The sequence below is a fragment of the Tinamus guttatus genome, unplaced genomic scaffold, assembly GCF_059628265.1.
Source record: "Tinamus guttatus ecotype Peru unplaced genomic scaffold, ASM5962826v1 Tinamus_guttatus_pri_ptg000023l, whole genome shotgun sequence".
Taxonomy (NCBI): domain Eukaryota; kingdom Metazoa; phylum Chordata; class Aves; order Tinamiformes; family Tinamidae; genus Tinamus; species Tinamus guttatus.
This window is the reverse complement of record NW_028288557.1, coordinates 2,188,208-2,210,969: the sequence shown is the minus strand read 5'-3', so window position 1 is coordinate 2,210,969 and position 22,762 is coordinate 2,188,208. Positions and strand designations below refer to the sequence as shown.

At 43.9% G+C, this 22,762-nt stretch overlaps 2 protein-coding genes across 3 annotated transcripts in view; one reads left to right on the top strand and one right to left on the bottom strand.

Annotated features, from left to right (window-relative positions):
- Positions 1–14,074, bottom strand: part of P4HA1 (prolyl 4-hydroxylase subunit alpha 1) — a 27,388-nt gene extending 13,314 nt beyond the window's left edge. For both annotated transcript variants that reach the window (XM_088525242.1, XM_088525251.1), the window contains exons 1-6: positions 14,057–14,074; positions 8,439–8,555; positions 7,450–7,546; positions 4,964–5,115; positions 2,426–2,563; positions 418–657 (exon numbers count right to left, since the gene is read on the bottom strand). In XM_088525242.1, coding sequence (XP_088381368.1) covers positions 418–657; positions 2,426–2,563; positions 4,964–5,115; positions 7,450–7,546; positions 8,439–8,526 — 715 coding nt within the window. In that variant the 5' untranslated portion in view covers positions 8,527–8,555; positions 14,057–14,074. The remainder of the gene's footprint in view (positions 1–417; positions 658–2,425; positions 2,564–4,963; positions 5,116–7,449; positions 7,547–8,438; positions 8,556–14,056) is intronic.
- Positions 13,455–22,762, top strand: NUDT13 (nudix hydrolase 13). Its single transcript, XM_010214818.2, has 9 exons — positions 13,455–13,631; positions 18,724–18,826; positions 18,964–19,103; positions 19,734–19,841; positions 20,181–20,287; positions 21,179–21,304; positions 21,502–21,613; positions 21,824–21,978; positions 22,548–22,762. Exons 2-9 carry the CDS (start codon positions 18,744–18,746, stop codon positions 22,740–22,742), a joined length of 1,026 nt encoding a protein of 341 aa, XP_010213120.2. The 5' UTR covers positions 13,455–13,631; positions 18,724–18,743; the 3' UTR covers positions 22,743–22,762.

Here is a 22,762-nt window from a genome sequence, read left to right as displayed (position 1 = left end):
TTTGCAGAGAATGAGGTATTATCAACTTAGTTTCAAATTCCATTCATTTTTTCCTAGCCTATTCTAGAGTTCAGGAAAATAGAGTAGAAAACCCCTTTCAGACACTAATGACTAAAATCACTCATTAGAATCCAATAGTGACAGGAGGCAAAAAATATTTGAACAGAAGGGAGCAATCATTAACTAGGACACTGTAGTTTAGACTGTAATTTGCCATTTCAAATGGTAGTAAAATAGGGTATATGGTAGGTAGTGTAAGCCTGAGGACAACACCAAGATGTTAACCCTGATATCAATAATAAATTTTCAAAATGTACAAATCGGAATGCAAGACCGAAATTCCTCTGTCCGACTCAGCAGCTAAAACCTGCTGGATCCCGGCGGTGGATCATGCGGAGCCGGGATCTCTGCACATACCCAGTTCCAGGAGGCGCTTGGTGAGCGTCACTGCTTTGCTCAGATCCCCTTGCTGGTACACGGCGTAGCTCAGGTAGTCTAAAACGTAGACTTTGTCTGCGGAAGAGACCTCGCCCTCATCCAGCTGCTTCAGAGCTTGCTCCATCCACAGCTCCGTGTGGTAGTAGTCGGCCTCAGTATAGGCAATCTTGCCCAGCTCAAAGCAGTCTTCAGCCGTTAGGAATGACTTGTGCTTTACACCTACATTGAAGGAAAAACAGAACAGCAGATTTGACACAGAAATCTAGACAGACCTTCAGAGCAACATTCCTTTATTCCCTCTGCAGCACAGCACAGCTTATTTCTGCTCAGGTTCTACTCTTAAACATCTGCCTTCTGCGGGGGCTACTTGTTGCAGCCCCTGTTCAGATATTTCAAGCCTGTAAATCCCATGGCAGAACAAAGAAGTGGTTACACATAGTTTTTCATTGCCAAAATGCCAGCAAACAGTTTCAAGATCTTTATTTACTTCCTTAATCATAAACAAACGAAAAACCAAACACCCTCTTTCCCCAAATCACAAATGCTTTGAGCAGGAACAAAAGTGACCCCAATATGAAGCTAAAGAAATCAGTTTCCAAAGATTTTGCTTTCAAAGTGCTGCTGAAGAACATCTTACTAGAATACTTAGTGGGGAGAAAAAAAACAGCAGTCAGTAAAAACCCAGCTGCTGAAGCTTATGGAGTAAATCATTTTTAGAAACATGTGAAAGGACTTCTGAGATTAAAGCTCCAGTAAGCAAATTATAGATTCCTATTTTTGCCACTATAAATTACGACCCACTGGAAAAAAAAAATTAAAATCTTGTAAGAAGGAACCAAAATATCTACAAAATAATGAAAAGGGAAACTCAAGCACAGAAGCAATTTTTCTTCTTGCCCACAATTCTGCCAGGTTTACCGCTAACATTATATTCTTAACTACATAATAAATCCTCAATTTCTAACACCAGCTCCCAAAGCTGTCTTTTAGCAGGTGTCATTTTCTATTAAAGGAAAACCTTAAGAGATTAAATAGCAGCAAGTCCACAAAAAGGAGTATCCCACAGAACAACTTTGTTTCTGCTCATTAATTAAACACCTGTGATTTTCCCTGTATCCTATTTCAAGCGTTTAAAGCTGAAAATACGAGCAGACTTTAGGATAATGCAAAGATCAGATAATCTGGTAAAGTTAAGGTAAAGAAGGGCACAAAGGGATCCTCTGGGATCAGTAACAGCTGCAGGAGAAGCTTAGTGTCTGGAGATGAAAATAAATCTTAAAAGAGTGCTTAAAACAGTAATAATCAAATAGCACTGGTAAGTGACATAAAGAAACAGCATAACCTGTAACACAGGATGTCAAAAAGAGCAAAGCAGTAACAATAAGCAATGCAGCAGTAAAAGTTGTAGTTTCCAACAAAAAAGGAGCGTGTCCTCTCCTTCCCACAATCTGTTCAAGATTCTCTCAGGTAAAGCCCCCTAGGCGCAAGTGTTTGGTACGTGCAACATGTGCTACTGTTTTTCCTCCCAGTTTAGTCTACGAAGCTTAAGCCACTTAACAATTCCCAACCCAAAGGGTCCCTCTTACCCCTGCGAGGACAGCAGCAATGAATGATAAACGAAAGATCATGTGCTAGCAACAGAATGCCCAGCAAGCAGCCAAGCCAAGAAATGACCTTGCAAGAGGACAACGGCAAGAATAGACCTGCCGACATGTCAAGGTCTCCCTGGGTTCCTCTGCAGCACATCAGTCTGAAGCAACAGGCTCTCTCCTGACCCATGCCAGGGTTAAAAATTACACCCACGTCAGCCTGTATTTGGTTACCCACACCACGCCACTTCTCAAATTATTAGCCAGCTCAAACGCTTTCCTACTGTTTCCTTCACAGCACACAACTACACGAGAGGAAAAGTCCTCACAGACTTTGTGGTCAGGACTTTTAGCAAGTTCACAAGTGTCTTCAGGAAACAAGGCAGATGGACCCTTACCTGGAAGATTGCCTCTGGAGAGGGTGTCTGTATCCAAATTGTATGTGTCCTGGAGCCGCAGGAGAGCTTTCGCAGCACCAGTCTGATCCTCATCATTTGGGAAAAACTGCCGCTGGATAGTCATGTTGGAGATAAAGCCTGAGGAAAACGGGAAACATTTGGGAAATTTTTGTCCTAAGAAATGACTCCCTACTCTAAAAATAAATAATTAAATAATAAATTTACATACAACAAAAACATCACCACTACATAGGGAATACTACAGATTCTGTGCTGATGACTTCTCTAACTGTTCCACTTCAACCTTCTTCCAAAAGGTTTTCTGTTCAATAACATGCAAATAATTTACGACAGAACAAAACAGTCTAAGGAATAACTGTGCAAAGATCCAAGGCTGGTCAATATGAAGATGAAAACAAATGCAGCCATCTACCCCCAAAGCGCTTTTGAGAGGCCTGCTAGCACTAGGAACCTAGTAGATTTTTTCGACGTGGACATGTGATTAACATATTTACACACAAACTTGAGAAACATCTGAAATTAGAGAGATTTCTCAAAAAAGCCTCTCATTTTCACAAACCTCCAAATCCAGGCAGAGGCACGTGTGGAACTGCTGGCATTTCACCTGTTTTCAGAAAAGACAGCAAAGGAACAACGAAAGGAAAACCTAGTCATCTGTTTGCCTGCATTTGCTTTTGACGGGGGTGTTAGGGTGAAAACTGGAGAATAAAAAGAAGGCTCCACATAGCAGTACAATATTCTCTCTGGGAATCACATTAGCCTGCACATAAACATCTCCTGTGAAACCCTACCACCATTTAAGTTGATTGCAGATCCCACAAGCACCTAAAGGTCCATGATTCCTCCCAATTTATTGAGATTCTCTCCAAGTCTAAGAATCTTCCTTTTAGCATTTCAAAACAGTCCAGTATCAATATTCAGCCTTTCTTTGCCAGACTGATGAGAGAAGAGATCATCTGCTTCTCCGGAGGCAAGGAGCTGAGGAGCTGTTTGCACTGACTGATGAGGTAGAGAGCTCTGCCAAACAGGAGGTCACTGGGAGGAAGGCAAAACAAGTGTCCTGACATGAGGAATCAGCACAAGGGTTTGCCAAGGGGAAAAGTTACTGCTGTGAAAGTGTCCGGGTGTCTGTCAGACATTCTCCTAGAAGCAACTTTTCTCCTTGACAAACTCTTTTGTCCCGAGATTTAGACGTACAACAGGCTTTATAACTTTACCATTCTAAGGATGGTACCACTAAGATGTCTATCAAGTGCTTCTAATATCCGCCAGTTTGGAAACTAAGCGGCATAATCAAAACCAAACAAATGTAGCTCCAAGCAACAAAGAGTAATACACTGAACTTAGCTGCAAATCCACTAAAAACAAAAACAAAACAAAAACCTGGCTGAATCTGTCATTTCTGCCACATTTAATAGACCTTTTTAACCACTCTGACCTCTTAACACTTTCAGTTTTCTTTTGAATCAGGAAACCTTGCCATAAACAATCTTCTTCCACTCATGCGCATCCTTTATTTTCCACAATTACATTTCCCTCAATATTTCCCTTTTCCTGACAATTTTCATAAAATGGTCTTTAAAAAAAAAAAAAAAAAACAGAAGGGCTTAAGATCCATCAGTAAGAAGGTGAAGAGCCTTTTCAATGAGAACATTCAGTCTCCCACAGCAACAACTGTGAAGCTGAACATGCTGAATTCTTATTAAGAGAGTGCCCATCCCTGCCTGCTTTTCTTTCTCCCCCTGAAAGCTCTGCTTGTTTCATTTTCTTACTACAAACCTGCACCTGGTATCAGTTGCTGACACAGATTCTTATAGATCAAAAAATTGTCCAAAACTCCTAGTTGCTTCCACGGTCGCCTGCTGTTTCACGTCCTCTTTGATAGCAAAGAGCTTCCACTCTTGCTGAGGGAAAAAGGCAGCAAGTGCAGCTAGCACTAACTCCTATCAGTTTCATAAACCCTCAGACTCTGCCAACATTCAGGTTTCACACTGCTGCACCCTAACAAGCCCAGGCAGCCATAACACCAGCAGCCACAGCGCTCCACGCTTCAGATGCCTTGCACTTGAAAAGTATTTTTTCCCCACCCCTTTTCTGCTTTTAACTTAAATCAAGGGTTTCAAAGAGGTTTGACAGCGATGCTTCCATAGAAATAACTTTATTTTTCAGGATGAAGAGAGATACTCGTTTAGAGGTAAAAATTTAGAGGTAAAACTCTCTATTAGAGTAGATTATATGGCAGTGAAGAACAGATGAGGCACTCCTGATCTCTTGCAAAATTTAAAGCCTCTATGAAGGTGGCTCACTCTGAAGGTCACAGTTTTGTATATTTTTTTGTGCTCAAATTACAGTACTTTGACAGCAAAGTAGCAGATCTTCTAGGATGTTAGTGTGCTTTAATGAAGGCACTGTAAAAACAGAGCTAAAAGGCTAGTTCAGCCTGTGACACATGAAAAACGTAAGTCAAAATAAGTGCGCTTACAATATAACCGCTGCTTTTACTGCAGGCACACTTACCATCCGACATGTCCTTCAGAACCAGGTTCTCCAGCTCACTCCACTCCGTGTTAAGCCGTTTCATCAACTTGAATGCATTTACAGGATGGCCCAAAAATCCTTCGGGGTCTTTTGTAGCCGTATCTGTCAGCTTATCTAATTTTTCTGCCCATCTGTGGTGAAAAGATGCACTAATTATAGTTTCACTTGGAAGTCTTCCACTGCACTACAGAACTACTCAACACTTGGCTAGTAAAAATCACAATATAAAAGTGCAGGCTTTTATAATATCTTATGTGCAAAGCTGCTCCAGAAGGAGCAACAAGGTTGCTTTTGTTTTTGAAATAATCCTCAGCTGCAACCTGTCTTTTAAATTAGCGCTGCTCTTGCTGGAACACTGCGGAAAGAACTCCCTCCTACAACTATTAAATGCAGCATGCCAGCAGATCCATGAGTTTTCACACAGGACTAATCAAACACAAAGCTTTACCCACATTTTTGATTATCTATTTTTAAATGAACTTTTCTAAAGTTTACACAAAGGTAATTCAAAACACATGACCTGAACTGTTTTAAGACACTCTCAAATCTGTTCTAAGCCCCTCATCTCCCACCACAGAACGGCTTTCTGTATTATAAAGCTGTATTAAAAATCAAACATAGCTCTTGTGCTCCTCAGTAAGAAGCCCCAGTGAATCCTGTGATGCTCCAGCTCTGACTCGGCAAACTCCCCAACTCTCCAGCAACACGAGCCCTTAACAGCTCCAATCCTTCCTGCTGGAGCAGGGGGCTTGGACCAGATGATCCCTAGAGGTCCCTTCCAACCTCGGCCATTCTGTGTTTGTGTGAAATAAGCAAAATTTTCGACAGCTACTGCTGTTCATCTGCCTGTCGCGCTAGTGGAAGCAGCCCATGTACTTGAGTCGTAAGTCAGCCATGCCAAGAACAGCAGCACTTTGCTACGTTTGAAAGACAGCCAAGCTACCCGCCCTAGTCAAGGTGGTGTAGATCTAGAACAGAGACATACAGCAACACTCTAAACGGCCACACTCCAGAGACAACACTAGACAGCAATATCAACGTAAAGCCAAGATAGAATCTGTAGCCTGCAGGGGACTCTATATGGGGGCTGGCAATCAGCTTGCTCCAAAGCTTGGTATGCCCAATTAAGTTTGCATACTTGATCCAAAGCAGGTAGGTGTTTAGTTTTCCAACTGTAAAATGCACCACTGTTTGTATTCAATCATCCCCTGCAATTTTTAACTACTTCCCTTCCCTCTGACAGCCCTAGCCCATGGTTCTTGTCAGCAACAAATGGATGGGTAGTGTCACCTCCAGTCAACAACATCTGAAGCAAAGAGTGTCCCCATGGAACAATTCCAGCTTCTAACCTGCTGGATAATGAAGAAACTAATTTCAAGGAATCTAATTCAACTAATTTTCAATAAATCAACTGCACAATTTCCCAGGGTATGACTATCAAACCCAGTGAGTACCTTAAGTTACTGCTGCTGTAACCCACAACCACAAGACCTAGATTAGTTTTGAGTTGATTCTGAAGGCACCTTCCTCATCTCAGCAAATCTTCAACTTTCACTGAGTTTAAGTCAACAGAAACAACCAGTATCTTTCAGCTAAAAAGGTCGCAAAAGAGCCTGAGATCATCTTCCTCGGTTTCTTCCATCTCTGTGACAGTTATCGTAACTTTTTTTGTCCTGACAGTTGACAGTTGTAATATAATAAATTCACAGCAATAAAACTGATAGGATAAATTTTATTTATATGTTGTCCAATCTGCACACTCTCACCTTAATTTGTTGCTATAAAGAAGAAACCCCAAACTTTGCAAACCTGCAAGCAATTCCAACTCATGCATTTCACATAAGACGATAAAAATAAACAGCTTGACAAAATAATTTTTCTTCTTACATGGCTTGCAAATTTAAATGCCAGAATGTAAGCCACAGAAGTTAAAAGAAATTCTAATCTATCAAACGTTTTAGACATCCTTATGACATATTTATACACGCTTTTGAAAGCCAGGAATGCATTCAGTTCAGTGAAACAAAAATCTTATTTCTAGTTCTCATAAATTCGGAGATTTTGGGTTTGGGCTCTCAGAACTATAGAGCTGAGCAACATAGTAGCTGCAATGGTCAGGGCTCTCAGTTATTCTCGAAAGCAGTAAATAAGTTGTATTTATATGGTTTTGTCTTTTGAGGAATTACAAGCCAGGAATCCTCATATTGTGGTCATCATACAGAACAGCAAGCTAATGAGATTTCACCATTAGAAAGCTGCACAAAATAAATCACTGGCTCATAATTAGAAAGCTGCACAAAATAAATCACAATTCAGGACAAAAAAAAAGAAGAGAGAGCAAAAACTGCTAGTTAATCTTTGCCCTGGAGGCGAAATTCCTCAAATTTAGTCAGCCTTGTAAATAGTTTTACATTAACGGTGGGCTCAAGAAATTAACTATTAGCATTATTAAACAAACTGCTTACTTTTTGATCTGCTCCAGCTTGCTCTCCTCTGCCTTGATATAATCTTTCAGTGATATTACCAGATCTTTTTCTGTATTAATTAAGTCTGTCATATGACCTAGAAAAAAAGTCAACATGTTGGTTAGATGAGAAGAAATAAAAAAATAAAATCAAAAACCTCCTTTCTACTCTTTTTCCTCCCACAGTGCTTCTGCATTCTAAGATGCCCGAAGGAGCATTTGAATAAGACTTCCTACTCTTCTTTCTTTTCTTTTTCCCTTTCTTTTTAAAAGAAAACCTGATGTTGGACAAAGCCGGTTGCCATGGAAATTTGCAGACTATCAAAATTTATTATTAGAACTAATTTAGGATTCATTTGGAAAAGGAAGTAGGTTGCAACTGAATAATCTTCCATCCGAGCATACATAATGTAGAGCAAATAATGACAAAGCCACAAAAATATACGAAGGCTTCACGTTTGATATACAACATTAGTCCATTTATAAATTTTTAAGATTATTTACATGACTTCAGCGGGTCCTGTAGCAGTCTCTCAGTTCATAATTCCTTCATTCCCTGTGAGCAGGCAGCTGAGCAGGTTGGTTTTGAAGTGACAAAACTTCACGTCTTCAGTTGCATTATGTGGCATTATGGTATTAAAACACAGCAAGGGGTACGCTGACACACCGGTACCACCTGAATAGCTGTTTCTCTTTCCTATATACATATGCAATAGTCCTGACTGAAATTTTGTCTAAAATTCAATACCTACACGAGCACATAACACATACAAGCCCTTGCCTTTGTCACTCGACTAACTGAACTGACTTAAGCAAAAAGATATTTCTCCCTGAAGTAAAAAGTCAAACAGGTCATAAGAACTAATAGATGGATTTCGTTCTGTGCTGACTACTACCCAGTGCTCCCCTAGCTTATTTCTTGCTGAATGACTTCTGAAGGTTGTAAAGAAACTATTTCAGCTATGTGCAATATCCACCAAAGTGTCTCACCAATGGAAGTGAAGAAGTCCGTATGGGCATAAGAAAAAGGCAGCAGAAATCCAAGGGCTGCAATATACCAGATCTTGGGGAATGCCATGGTTCAACAGTTGTCACCACACCACAAATCTGTGAAAGAAACAAAGTAGGTAAAACTTCTCTATTCAGAGATTTGAATCTACCACCGGAAGAGATAGTTTGTTGTCTCAGGACTGCCACTAGTTCTCAAGGCAGCTGAATTTTAGTACCAGAGGTTTAACAAGCAGCAATCCATCTTTTTAAATATTTATACGCTTGCTGAGCTTGAGCACTGACACTCTCACAGAGGACTGACTCCATCGTGCAAAGACATTCCCAAGGAATATTCTTGCCTTGTGTAACAGGAGAGCAAATAGCAGCTTGGGGACAGGGTCATCACAAACATTCTTCACTTTTTTGACATCTAAAAAACACTGCAGGCAGAGCTGTATCACAAAGTGCCAAAAAGAAAAAAGAAAAATACTCCTAAAGCCAAATGCCAAAGAAACCATAATAACAAGTTACAATACAAAACATCAAGCTCACCCACTCACTGAAAAAGCAGTAATTTCCGGTGAGTGAATAAGATGTGTTGTGCGACAGGTGTGAATACAGCCCGCGGAATAAGCTACCTGCTCCTGCTCTTCGGGCGGGGTGTGCGTCTGAGGGTGCACCTTGGTACAGAGGGCATTCCAAGTCAGGCCTCACGCAGAGGCCACAGCTGCCACGTTCATGGCCATTCAAGATCCTGAACCTTTGCAACAGCCTACGATGCCCTCATTAACCCATGCTTTAAATGTTCTCTGGGAATTGCAGTCTCATCTTCTCTTATGGTACATTAGGAGACACCAAGCAATCCATGCCCTTTCTTTTCACCTCTAACACTAACAGCAGAAAAAATACAGACCTGGATATACTGATTCCATGGGCTGCCTCTCGGGCAGGACAAGTACACTTTCACTAGCACCACCAGAAAAAAGGAAGCGCACAGCCACAAGGCCTTATAAACCAACCGACAGCCAGGTGACCAAACCCCAAGGGCTGAAACATCCTGACACACTGAACAGTAAAAACAAGGAGAGGGAAAACGCTGGCGGAGACCTCAGTGTCACAAATGCTCTGCACCAGCACTGTTGGCCACTGTGGCTTTTTGGCGAAGGAAGTTCCCTCTCCCCTAGAGCAGTTTGCTTTCAGTTTCTACTTAAAGCTGTATCCGCACGGGCAGGGACATGGATGTGTACCTGACCTCCTAGTAAAACAACCACTCAGTTTCCTGTTGTGCTTTCCAGAAAGCCCAGTACCCCCTGCTCATCCAGCAGCCAAGCAAACACACACAAGAATCAACTGCAACGTGTGGCTCTATTACACAATAAATATTTGCTAATGTTATCAGTACTTGGAATTCATTGAGCTGTACACAGCACTTAACAAAAACAAGGAGACTGTCATAAAAGTTCCTTTAGTGTTAGTTGAAATGAAACCTTAAAAAAAGAAAATATATATATAAAAAAGCCCCTCTGCAAGCTGACCTAGCTCCCAAGCTCCTCCAGCTTTAAGCGGGAGTTTAGACCACTTCAGTTTCTCTTTCGTTTCGGACGCTCCAGCTTTTCTGTCACTTGCAAGGATGCAGAATGCTCCAGCAACTTTCAGTAACCCTCCGACTGCTTCCCTCCCAGCCCTGTGGAATTCAGAGAATTGGAACGAGAGGCCGAGACAGCAGCCGGCCAGGCTTGCACTGCCCTAACAACAGTTACTAAGTAGACTGGTTTTTAAACCTGCTGCAAAAGGACCAGCTCTGGGTTCCTAAATCAACAAAAAACAAAGCCCAGTTAACGCAGATGCTGAAGTCTCTTAGACACACAGGCTGCCAAATGAGTAGGCTTGTTTTTTCCCCATCAGTGACACAAAGGAGATCGAGATGAAAATCCTCTCTACATTCTTCCTGTCAGTCTGACTCTCCTCCTCAACTGTTCCTCAGGCAAAGATGGTAGTTGAGCAGCATGAAGAGGAAGAAATCCACTACCCACACAGGGAAGAAATGATTTTAGTCTCGATTTCAGTGGGAGTCAGGCTGACAGCTTTAAACCAGAAATTTCCTGACTGTCTACACCAAATATGTTTGCTAAACTTTGAAACACTGAAACAGGGCCAAGCAAAAAAAAATAGCAAAGAACAAGCAAATATGAAATTATATATATATATGCGCAAATAACAGAAAGCAGTAATTAGAAGAACTGTACTGCCAAACATGCCATAGGATTCCTCTAGCAGCATAGAGGGAACAAAAAAATATCATCTCATATATTGAAATTCAAGTCTTTTCCTTAAGTTCTTGTATAGACTTCATGTTTGCTCTGCAAGGGGAATAAGGACTGCGAGAGATGCATCAGAATGGATGTGCGCGTAGCAACCATGCAAGCAGAAAGGCAAAAATCAAGACAAACCTCACAATGTAACCACAAAACCACCAAAGTGAAGCCAAGCAGTGATTGAAAAATAAAGTGTTTTTCTGCAGATGCTTTATACATGGCCCCCAAAACTACCACTTCCAAGTTCCCAGGTGTTTACAAGGACTCAGAGTAAGAAGCTACAGATGGAAAATACAAAGTGTACTGGCATACGGAATTATTCTGAAATAGTTTAATTCCAAAACATCATTTTTATTTAGGTCAGAAATAAGCGACCAACTCTAAATTAAGGTGGCTGCAGCATTGGTAACCACTTCTCTAGGATGCTTGAATTTTTGATTTAAATACTAGCCAATCCTACTTCACCACACTCCCCCCACCCCCCCCTCCCCTTTTTTTAATAACATTAAGTTACACAGAGTTATGCCAGGGAAGGGGCGGGAAGAGAAGGGAAGAGGATAACACTACAAACAGTGACAGATTTACTGCAGTGAGCATCTCTCTAGCAAACAGATTTCATAACAGATTTCAGGTTATTATCATGTGGCAGCACTCACTTGGAAATATCACTCAAAATGAAATACTCTAGAGATCTGGGAAAGTTCATAGGCACTGAGAGTAGGTAACTGCCACCACCGCTTAATAGCCTCAGTGCAGAAACACTGGAATTCAGTTACCCAAGTTCTCTAACTCCCTGTGTTTAAAGGCTGACTTTAAATTAGGACCTGAGCAGTGAGAGAAGAAAGCAATTTTTTCTTGGACTGCTACTAAAACAAGAACATAGGATGGTTTTAGGCATTTTTTTAATGTCAGAGTTTAAGTGTCAGAATAAGTACTATTTCAAGAAGTTTCATTACCTTTAGTGACTTTTTTTTTTAACACACTAGTCACTAGTAACAATAAAGGACTTACTGTTCCCTGCTTTTGTTTGAAAGGGATAGAGAACAGCCAATATACTAAATTTCCGATATTTTAATTATCTCTTCAAATATTCTTTTTCTGCGGGACAGAAACAAGAGATAAGAACCAATTTCAGAGACAAATCAACTAATAAAGGTTATTTTAAGTTTCATTTATTACCACCCTGAACTGAAGGCAACATTCAAGAGTCTGACTATAAAACTGGAATGTCTGTTCCCAGCTTCGTACCTAAAAAAATAAAGCAAGTGTTTTCTTGCTTCTTCCAAGTTTCAGACTGAATGGACACAGTCCTTTCACAACCCGCTAGTTTTAACTTTCTAAGCCAAGGCAAAGAACACTGGCACTCAGCACAGCAGTTATCTTATTAGACACAACAAGCAGAAGGCTACCCTTCTATTTATCCTCTGCTCAAAGATTAGCAGAGTTATCTACAGAGCTATACAGAAGGTTTTCAGACATTAAGAGAGATTATAAAGAAACTAAGAAAATTCCACTCATCAGCAGTAGAACAACAGTGACAGGTAGGTGTCCTTTGGGGACTTCAGCAACAGCAGAAAGCTTATTCATCTGTTGAAAGGAACAGCAACTCGCTCTGAAGTCTACAGAATAACACAGCCTGGAAATGCACAGCACAAGGAACAATAAAGGTATTGTTTCAGCACAGGCTTTATTTAGAGTCTTTCTTCAGTTAAATGCACTCCATTTAGGAAGTAAGTTTTTCCAACAAGTACACTGTGTTGCTGTGCTTTGAAAAACAAGCCAGCAAAAAGGTGTTTCTCCATCTATATCAATCTCAACATACAGGTAGGTCCCGTGAACTTCTTCCTTCCTTCCACAAGGTTAGTCATTTTATGTCATTTCTGCTTATCAAGCTGCACAGTGGCTATATTCTAATTTATATGTATAGTTCAAAACAGTTTTAAAGCTATAATTTAAAAACATTCATTATGCAGCAATTCAAAACAATAGACCAGGGATCTTATCTCCACATTAGCCCTATGTATTGGTCTCAGTGCATATATTCACTCTACAGTTCACGACAAGTTTCTGCAGCAGCTCCTGCCTTAGCTGTGCCAGTAAAGGGCCCGTCATTTGTGGGGCTCCGCTCTGAATCAGCAAAGGAAAGGAATCCACATCAAACAGCTATTGCCGCGATACCTCCCCCCTCACAATTCCAACAGGGATGCACTGCAATGCCACAAGTAAACGTGCTAGCAAACATGAGGAGCGCAGGTCAGGAACTGCTCAGAACAAAACTGCCACTGGATGTGGTTCTTCAAAGGCTGCTTCTCTTCAAGAGCTAAAGGAATCACATCAAGAACAGATGTGCCCACCAACTACAGCTTAAAGGACAGAATTAACTACTGGTGGAAACCAGCATCGGTTTTGTCAGCATGGAATTAAGCAGCACAACCAAAGGATTTTCACATGGTTAGGACATTTAAATGCATCCAACAGTGATCCAAAAGTGGTAATGGGTGCACAACAGCACAGCAGACATGCTTTATCCCAGACAGCAGGCCTCTGCTTCCTGGACAAAGTGGGAAGTGGTTACCTTCACTTTCTACCCTCACTGCCTGCATTCTTGAGTGGGGCTTGTAAGAAACTGCCTTCAACGTTCATCTGCTTGTTATAACCGAGAGCTTCTCTCACAGTTACCAAAACCCTGCGCTCAACGTAAGCGCTCAAGAGCCTCTGCAACTTCTCTTGTTGCAGTCGTCAGAGGGGGGAGGAAAAAAAAAAAAAAAAGAAAAAAGAAAGAAATCAAGCTGAATGCTGGGTAATCTTTACACGTCAATAAGCCCTTCTTTCCACAAGTCTGAACAGTGTTTCTTCGAGGGGCACGCAAGCTTTTCAGGTAAGCTGGAAAGAAAAAAAACTGCTCTGAGCACAGCTGACATTCTTGCTGTCTCCTCGCTGAGGGGCACCCTCAAGCCTCCGTGCTGAGCTCTCCCCTCTAGCCAACAGGACCTCTCCTACTCAGATACCTGCCCAAGGGGAGACCTTGCAGACCGCTTGGCAGTGAAACGGGGAAAAATGGGCTTTCTACGCGCCCAGGAGGGAACTCAAGGGGGAGAGCAGCGGGGATCCCGGGAGAACATTAAAGCCCCGCACCTCGAAAAGGAGGCGGCAGCCGCTCCCGTTGCGTAACGGCCGCCGCCGGGACACCGGCCGCGCCTGCCACGTATCGCCCCCCCACACACACACGCGCGGCGCGCCCACGGGCCGAGAAAAGAGGAGGAGGAAAGAAAGGGCCGCGCGAGGAGCGAGCCACGGCCTCACCTGAGCGAGGGGAGCGCGAGGGGAGCGCGGGGGCCGCGCCGCGAGCCGCCGCCTGCCCTAACGGTCGCCGCAACGCCTACCTCAACGGTCGCCCTAACGGTCGGCGCGCGGCGGCCGCCGCCACCGCCTTTATAGGCGCGCACGCCCCGCCCCCCGGGCCCGCGCGAGGCCGAGGGGAGGGGGGCGCGGGGCGCCGCCGCGCTACGTGAGCTCGGTCACAGCGGCGCCCGCCGCACTGCGCACGCGCCGCTCCACGTGGGCGCCGCGCTCCTTTTCACCTTTTATTTTATTTTTTTTTTTTACCTCCTTTTTACCGCCCCTTTTCTTCTTTTTTCCTACCCCCACCTTTATTATTATTATTATTTTTTTTCAGTCGCAGGCAGGAGGGTCCCGCATCCGCGGCCCCGACTTGTAAGTGAGTTTAAGTTGTTTCTTATCCGCATCTGCACCCACGCAGCCAAGCACATCGTGGGCCCCCCGAGCACTGCTGGCAGGAGGAAGGCCAGTTTTCAGTGGAACTATCCATCAAAAATAAGCCTTCCTTTCCTCTTGGTCATCTTCCAACAGAAATACAGCTCCTACAACTGGCAGGAAGCGCTGGAATGATGCACAAGCCTCCAGCTGAGGCATCTAGTTAAAGCCCCGTTATCCAAAGAGTCCGTAATATCTAGTCCGAGATTTAGCAGCAGCTTCGGGAGATTTGGGGAAACCTCACACACTGTAGACAGCCGGATCTTTCCTAGGGAGATACACTTCTTTCCATGTGCTTCTTCATCAAACTTGCACAGTTTTAGGACTTCAAAAAAAATTTCAAAAAAAGCCACTTCATTAGCACAGTTAATAGCAGGTTAGCTTGTTTTTGCCAGCATGGGGCTAAATACAAATAATTTTTGTGTCAAAAAGAACCCAGGTGTTTGGCATATCCCAAGCACCCAAATCAAGGGCATTTCCCCAGGGACACGGAATCTCCTTGCTCTCCAAGCTTCTTTCTGCCCCTGATAGTGCTTTTTTGCTATGAAGATAAAGAGAACTTACTTGCTTTGTCCCAGCTTGCCCAATTCCAGCAGCCACTGGCGCTCCAGCCATGGTAAAGCCCAGTTCCAAGTCTCACTATTGGTGCTGGGCGTTACCACCTGCTGCTGGCGGCTGGTGGGAAGCAGCTTGGAGCAGGCCTGAGGGGGGAAAAACTGTTACTCGAGCACTTCTATCCCAGAAAAGACTCCAAACAGCCCCTTCCTATCCCCTATCCAGGCAGAAGCATCTTGTTCATCGGAGGAACAACGCTGCACATCTCTGTCATCTCTGTTGTTGTCACTGAACAGGGCAAAAGACAAAAATACATATGTTATCCCAAGCAGCTGAAATGAACAAATCTTTCTAAAACACTGCTTACCTTAGATTTGGACACAGATGTAAGAACATCTTCTCTACCCCTGTGCATTAGAAGCATAGATTATAATCAGCAATATCAAACTAGGCAGTTTCTCTCTTTCAAGGTCCCCACCCTGAGTGAGGAAACTATAGAAGCCCTCTACACACGTAGCACAGGCTGCGGTCTAGCTTTAGAGCAAAGCCAGATTTGGTTAGTTTGCATCGAAAGTTTAATGCTAGAGGGAAAGACTACTCATTAGCCTGCCCTGTAAAGCGGTTTGTCTCTCTTTGGCCTCTCACTAAAAAAAGATTTTTTTTTTCATTCTACCAAGAAGTTTCCTGTGGCTTGACCATGTTTTCAGTGTGAGATTGATAGCCATATGTATTTAGAGCAGGTAATTAACAGTTATTTTGCAAAGGTCAGCTGTTAGCAATTCCTGCTTACTTGGGACAGCTGGGGAGGCACAAAACAGAGCAGCAAGAGAAAAAAGCAAAGACAACCAATATAATCATTAGTAGCTTAAGAGTCATATTTTTCAACCACTTCTTTGGCTTGAAAGTCTTTTACCAACTGCTAATATTAATAATAAACTTAATTAATATTACCAACTGCTAATATTAATAAATTCAATTTAAAAGTCAGTTCTAACCATAACATTTACAAGCCAAACACTAATTATCTGAGGCAATCAGTTATAACTCATTTAAGCTAATCAATGTAGTTTCCAAGTACTTCTCTCATCGATAACATCATTCTCAAGTAAGAGAACACACACACACACCTGTCCCTTAAGTAAGACCAAGTCAAAACCAAGACCCCATCAACATGTGCCCTTCCTCTTACTCCGGAAGAGTTGAAAAGTGAGATGAAAAGTTGGAAGTTGAGATGGTGTCCCAAGATTTAAGGTCCAAGATACTTGATACTTTGGGTATCTTTCCCTGGCTGCTTCCCTCTGAAAACAGCTCTTGTTGCAAGATCCGTTTCTGAGGGCAGCTAGGGTCAACAGTTAGTTTGTTTTAACAACGGGCTGCATACTTCCCTTAGGTATTATGCTTCAATGTTTTATCTTATTAAGAAAAGATGTGTTTTGTCCATTAATCCAGTTATCCCAGTGGGCTAATGGGGCTTATTCCGTTGCAGGAAGCACACAAATAGCAGTCAGGCATCATTAGACTTAAGCTCGTAAGTAACAGTGGTAACAAGTGCTATTTCCCTGCATATCCCATATATTATTTTTGATATCTATGCTCTGAAATTATGTGGCATCAGTTCTTTCTTAGACTGTGTTAATTCTTGACCAAAAAGCAAAATGTGGCCCTGAAAACACTTACATGTTGGTAAAATTCTCCTTGTGATAAATAAGAGGCACATAGGTTGCAGCTCGGAATAATCTCCTGAGTACTTCTTCAGTTATAAAAGTGCGAAAAATATTTGTCATTATTAGGACATCTCTCTTGGCAAAGGGCACTTTCCAGGCAGGGCTGCTTGCTTGCAAATTCAACCGTGGGCTTGGGTGCTTGAACACCAAGCAGCTCCATCCAACAGATGCTCACGGCTCTTGGCCCGCTTTCCTGCATGAAGAGCAGTATGAGCTTGAACTTTAAACAACGCTCTTGTGTTTTAGATAAAAAAAAAAAAAAAAAAAAAAAAAAAAGGAGAGAGAAGCTTGCTGGGAAGAAAAAGAGGAAGAAAATAGAATCAAACAGCAACAAACTCCTGTGTCCTAGAACAAGGGGTCAGACCACTGCAGCAGTGTTGTTCTCACAATAACTTGTTCTCATAATCACTGTGCTTGGCAAAACGCTAAGCAAACCCCAAGGTCACGCCAGCAGCAGGCGGACAGGCAGCAGACTTCTAACTCGAGCTGGTTTTCTGGAGCCGATCCCACGGAACTACATTTCCCAGCGCTCTCTTGGGAAGCGCGGGGGAAACGCCACTCAAAACCTGGGGCAGCCGCTTGCTTTTTCGTGCCGTAGCAGTGCTTCCAGCTAAGGTCAACGAGGGACTTTTGTGGCTTTCTTAATGCTCCTGGAGATAGCACCCCTTCCGCACAGAGCACAGTAAGTGGGAGACAGCCTTGGATCCACCTCCTGCGGGCTGCAGGGCGTAGAAAGGATTTGCAGGGAAGGCAGAAGAGTTTGGGCTGGCCTGAGACTGAGTTTTTAGTGTCTGGGTCTCAGAGTTTCCAGTACTTCATTGCAAAATCTGGCACTGCGGTTCTTAGGAGGGAAAGGGTTGGATGTAAGTTGTATTTCACTATTCCAGGTGAATTTATTCCTTTGCTTCCTGCCTTGGCCGTATCCCGTGCGGCTGCCCATTCTGGAGCAAAGTGCAGAGCCTCTGCAAGCTCCTCCTCGACTCCTGCCGGCTGCCAGGCCGGAGCTTTCCGCAGGGGTGGAGGGACGGCAGCCACGTCATCTGCACGCCACAGAATCGGCTCAGTCACGGCCTCCGTGACAGTCGCGCCTGCCGGATCCGGTGGGCAGAGTGCCCAGTTCCCGCTTGGCTCCCGGCTTTCCCTAGGGATCTGCCCTGCTCCGGGCTCCTGGGCAGGACCACCCTCGGCTGACCCAGCGGGAAGGAGGCTCCATCACTGACCTTCTTTAAGGTCAAGCTCTTCTTTAGCCCTGCATACGTGTCTATAAAAGGACACAAACGTAACTTCCTTCCTTCCTAAGGGATTCAAAAATCTATGCTCAAAAAGTGGCACATTTGAACTAACTGACAAGGATTATAAATCAAAGTTCGGTTTTGTTTCTGGAAAGCACCAGCGTTTCTGGTTATTTTCTGACATCCCAAGTCAAACCCCCAGTTCAAATGGCATTTTGCACTTGCCCGAGCTGAAATGTGGCAGCCTCCTTTGGCACAGGACCTGTTCACAGCCGGGGATGATCCGCTCCAGCTGCAGCTGCCGTCTTTTATCCAACGCGGGGCACTCTCTTCTGCAGCTGATATTTGGTCTTTCCTCCTTTTCTGGCAGTGCTGCCCTTCCCCCAGATCTGCTGTTTACTGCAACGGGATGTTAACTGGATTGAGGCTGTTGCAAGGACGCAGGCTACAAACAAGAGAGCAGCTACTTCTGCTGCTCTTCTGCTTCTACAGGAGTTTGGCACAGCTCTGTTTTAACCTCCTCTTTCAACAATTTCTGTAGGACCCTCTGGGCACGCTCACAGAAGGAAACAAAGAGAGATATCTCATAAATGTCTTCCAGGGATGCTTCTGGTAGCACTGGGATATTGCACCTTTTAAACGACTCTCATTTTTACTACACCACAGTTTGTGCTTCTCTTTTTAGGCTTCCCTTAGGTGTCGATTATGGCTGTGATTTATCAGGCAGTGCATAGAAGAGCTTCCTCTCTCCTCTGCAGGCTGCACTCTACTTACGTTAGAAAAATGAGGTAGGTTCTCATCTAATTCCTGACTACTGTGAAGAGACCCCACTGCTTAGCCCCCAAATTAATGTGTCCAAACAAGTGTGGCACTTGCAATCTTGACCTGCCTTGCGTTCATTTTCCCAATTCTTTTTTTACTGCAGATACTTAAATGAGCTAAGAGAAAACGATAGCTTATGTAGAGAAGCCCAGACCTCAGGAACTTTCTACCTCTTTCACAATCTCTCTCCCTTCCTGCAGAAAGTCGGGAGGAAATATTTGGTGCCACAGCTAAGTGCAACAGGTAAGCAAGTGTCCAGCAAGAAAGTTTTCCTGAACCAGGCAGCTTGTGTGACACAGACTCACTTGCAATTAGCAGTCCCTTTTATGGGGCTCACAAATCTAACAAACTGAGTAGAAACATCTCCTTATTTGCAACATGCTACTTCTTACCAACAAAAGACTATTCAAAGCCTCAGCATGTGGATGAGAAGCTTGTGCTCTGCACGCATGTAGGGTATCAACATATGCGTGATCTGTTTTAAGATGAACACTTTTAAACATTTAGGACCATATGTTTTTGAAGGGAAAGGGCTAGCAGGAAAACCTTGACAAAGGTGATCTGATATATCCAGAAGTTTTCTTTGGAGAAAGATATCAGCTGGCGTAGAGGAGAAACAGGAGACAGTTGCTCCATAGGCATTAAAACACTTGCATCTTCAGCTTGATGTGATGGCTGAAAGATCTAAAAGTTAGGAAAAAAGCCAGACTTTAGGTCTCTTATTAGCATGGGAGCTCTTGCCTGGTCTCTCGCTCATACCTGCACCTTGCCTTGAGTCAAATAAAACCATGAGCACCTTAAAGACGTAGAACACAATGGTTGTATCCATTCATTTCATCACAGCTTTCTCTTTCCTTTTCTCCTGTTGTTTAGAGATGAAGAGGATCCTGGAGAAATTCAAAGAGACTGAGCAATGCATAGAGAAGTCGGTGCTGATCGGCTGTTCAGATGAGCACATACCGTACTTTGCCTTGGATTTAGGTTGGGATGACTCCTCTTCCATCCGTGTCAGCATCACGTTTTGTTCCCTGAAACGGAGATCCTGCCGAGGCAGCATGTTTAGTCCTTACTGGGTGATGTTTACAGCTAAAAACCCTCTGTTTGGTGCTGGCAAGCATGGGCTGTCAGAGCCCCCACCTGCACTGTTCTTCCTCTGAGTATTTTAGTAAAGGTGGGCTGTTTGTAGATCACTTAATACTTTGGAATGGGTAATCACTGCTGTAATACTATTTCCCTAAGAACTTCCAGAAATGGTACACCAGAACAGGGAGTGGGGAGTAACTGCAATTTTTGACACTAGAGACTTTCTTTTTGTTGCAGGAGCCTTGGAGAAATCGGCCATCGAGTCTGAACTCGAGGGATCATTCACTGACTTACGAAAAGCTCTCTTTGTAGTGGATGAGAAGGATTCTCCGTTGCTGGCCTCGGTATGGCACAGGATTTTTTACTTTAGGAAGTTGTGATTTCTCACATCAACCCTTTTCCTTATCTCCTTTATTAATTTTATGATTTAGCATGTGCTATGGAAGTACCTACTGCACCTTTTAAGTGACCTAGGTACAAAACACACTATAAACTAAAGCAGCTTTCTCAAATTTTGTGTCCCGAAAGGAAGGTGCAATGGAAAGAGAGAAGTGGTTTACAAATGTCTGCAGTAATTAGTCCTTTAGCATTAACCAGCTATACGGCCAGTGTGAAATACATTAATTCTACCAGTTGGGGTAGTGACAGCAATCTCAATCTCTTCCCAGGTTAATAACTATCAGGTACCAATTTTCTATAATCTTCCTGGTAAACTGAATCTCAAGGAGGACCCTGCACATCATCTCTCAGAGCTGCTCTTTTAAAACTGCTCTCACAGAAGTGGTTACTCTGCAAATGTCCTATGTTTGGAAGCCCTACGAAAACGCTTGTGTGTGAAAACCAGTTATCCTTACCCATAAGTAAAAATATCTCGTGTTTTCTTCCTGCTGTGTAACGCCTGTGATGTGAGGACTATACTTCAAGAAGCCAGCTGGGTTTGGAGACTACTTAGATTAATCCAGTTCCTATTACTAGCCCCACTGTATTCCACTATGGGACATCTCTTCCCTGACCTCCACTTGCCTTGCTGAAACATGGATGCTGCCTGCAAAATCAAGGCTTTCTCAAAGGAATACCTATATTTCATATACATTCTGGAGGCTTCTACACATGAGTGTATCCACATGACTGCACGCTGGGGAAAACACAGCAAAGTATCACTCAGGGTGGCTGCCTTGAATCATTTGCTTGCCCCTGGTGTAAAACTATTCACATTTCTCTTTTGCTATTCCCAGGCCCAGGCCCTTCTCCGCTGGCACGATTCCCACCAGTATTGCAGCAAATCGGGACAGCCCACTCACAAAAACGTAGCTGGCAGCAAGCGGGTCTGCCATGCCAGTGGAATCATTTACTATCCCCAGGTGAGCACCCGAATGGCAAGGTGAGCAGCACAAGGGCTCTGTGTGGGAGGCATGGGAGTGCTTTCTGTGCGGCTTTCTGTGCAGCTGGGCAGTTTTTCTTTAGTGTTCATTCAGCTACCTCCAGCTGGCTAGGAAGAGCGACAGCCCACACGCGTTTGGTCTGAACTCCTTGCTTTGCTGTTTGCTGCCTTTGCCAGATGTCGTCGGTGGTTATCACGCTGGTCTCCGACGGGAGCCGGTGCCTCCTCGTGCGGCAGCCGTCGTTTCCTCCGGGCATGTTCAGCGCTCTGTCGGGATTCTGTGACGTAGGTGAGACAAACTGCGCCTGCTGTGGCCCTGCACACGGAGGCTTTGGGGCAGAACTGTGGAGAGCCGACTGCAGGCCTGTTCAGAGGATGGGCACGTCGGGGCTAGGAGGGGGAAAGGTGTTAGACCTAGACAGGGCCGGGTTACCATTCAAACAGAATTCGCAGCAGCTCTAGCGCCCGGCTGCCCCAGCCCACCTTTGGTTGCTTCCAGGTGAAACCGTGGAGGACACGGCCCGCCGGGAGGTGGCAGAAGAGGTGGGCCTGGAGGCACAGTCATTCCAGTACTCGGCATCCCAGCACTGGCCCTTTCCCAGCAGCTGCTTAATGGTAGCAGGTCATGTGCTGGTGAGGGCAGAGCACGCTCAGGTGAGCAGCCCCTTGCTTCGCTATTCGCTTTATGTAGTATGGGTCTCTTCCAGCCCACAGGCTTTAGAGTGGAAAGCATCAAATTGTCTCTCCGTGCACTTTTCAGTCAGTTTTCTATAAGTAAAGAACAAGTTTAAAAACGTTTTCTATTGCAATGTGCCAGATTTTGCCCAGGTTGCTGTATGAATCCCAGCCCAGAGCCCAGCACACCTGTGGTTTTTCTCTGAAGTTTGCAGATGAGACTTCCCTATTTGCTATTTATATCACACTCCCAGCAGGACACGCAGTTTCTGCTGTGTTAATGACTGTATTCAGCCACTGGCCAACGCTAGATGATACAGGTAGCTCCATGAATAGGGCTGCCTGATTTAGGGCTTTCCAAAGGAAACCAAGACCACAAAACACTGGGGATCAGTAGCATCCTCTTGGCATCAACACTTCATTCAGGAGTGGATTAAGTCCTCTGGGCATTGCAGCCTGGGATCTTTGTGGGTGCAAGAAAAAGCAAAGTACTGCTGGCTACATTTAAATCCGCTTTAAGCAACTGCTGCCTTCCACATTCCTTCCAGATCAGTATGAACAGTCTGGAACTGGAGGCAGCCCGTTGGTTTGACCTGGAAGAAGTCGTGGAGGCTCTCAAGAGAGGACCCAAAACTTCAAAACAAGAAGATGGTAGTATTTTACCCTGGTTCCCTCCCAGGCAGGCCATTGCTCATCGTCTGATTCAGGAGTGGGTAAAGCAGCAGACTTCCCGGACAACTTAGACACAATGACTTAAGTCTGC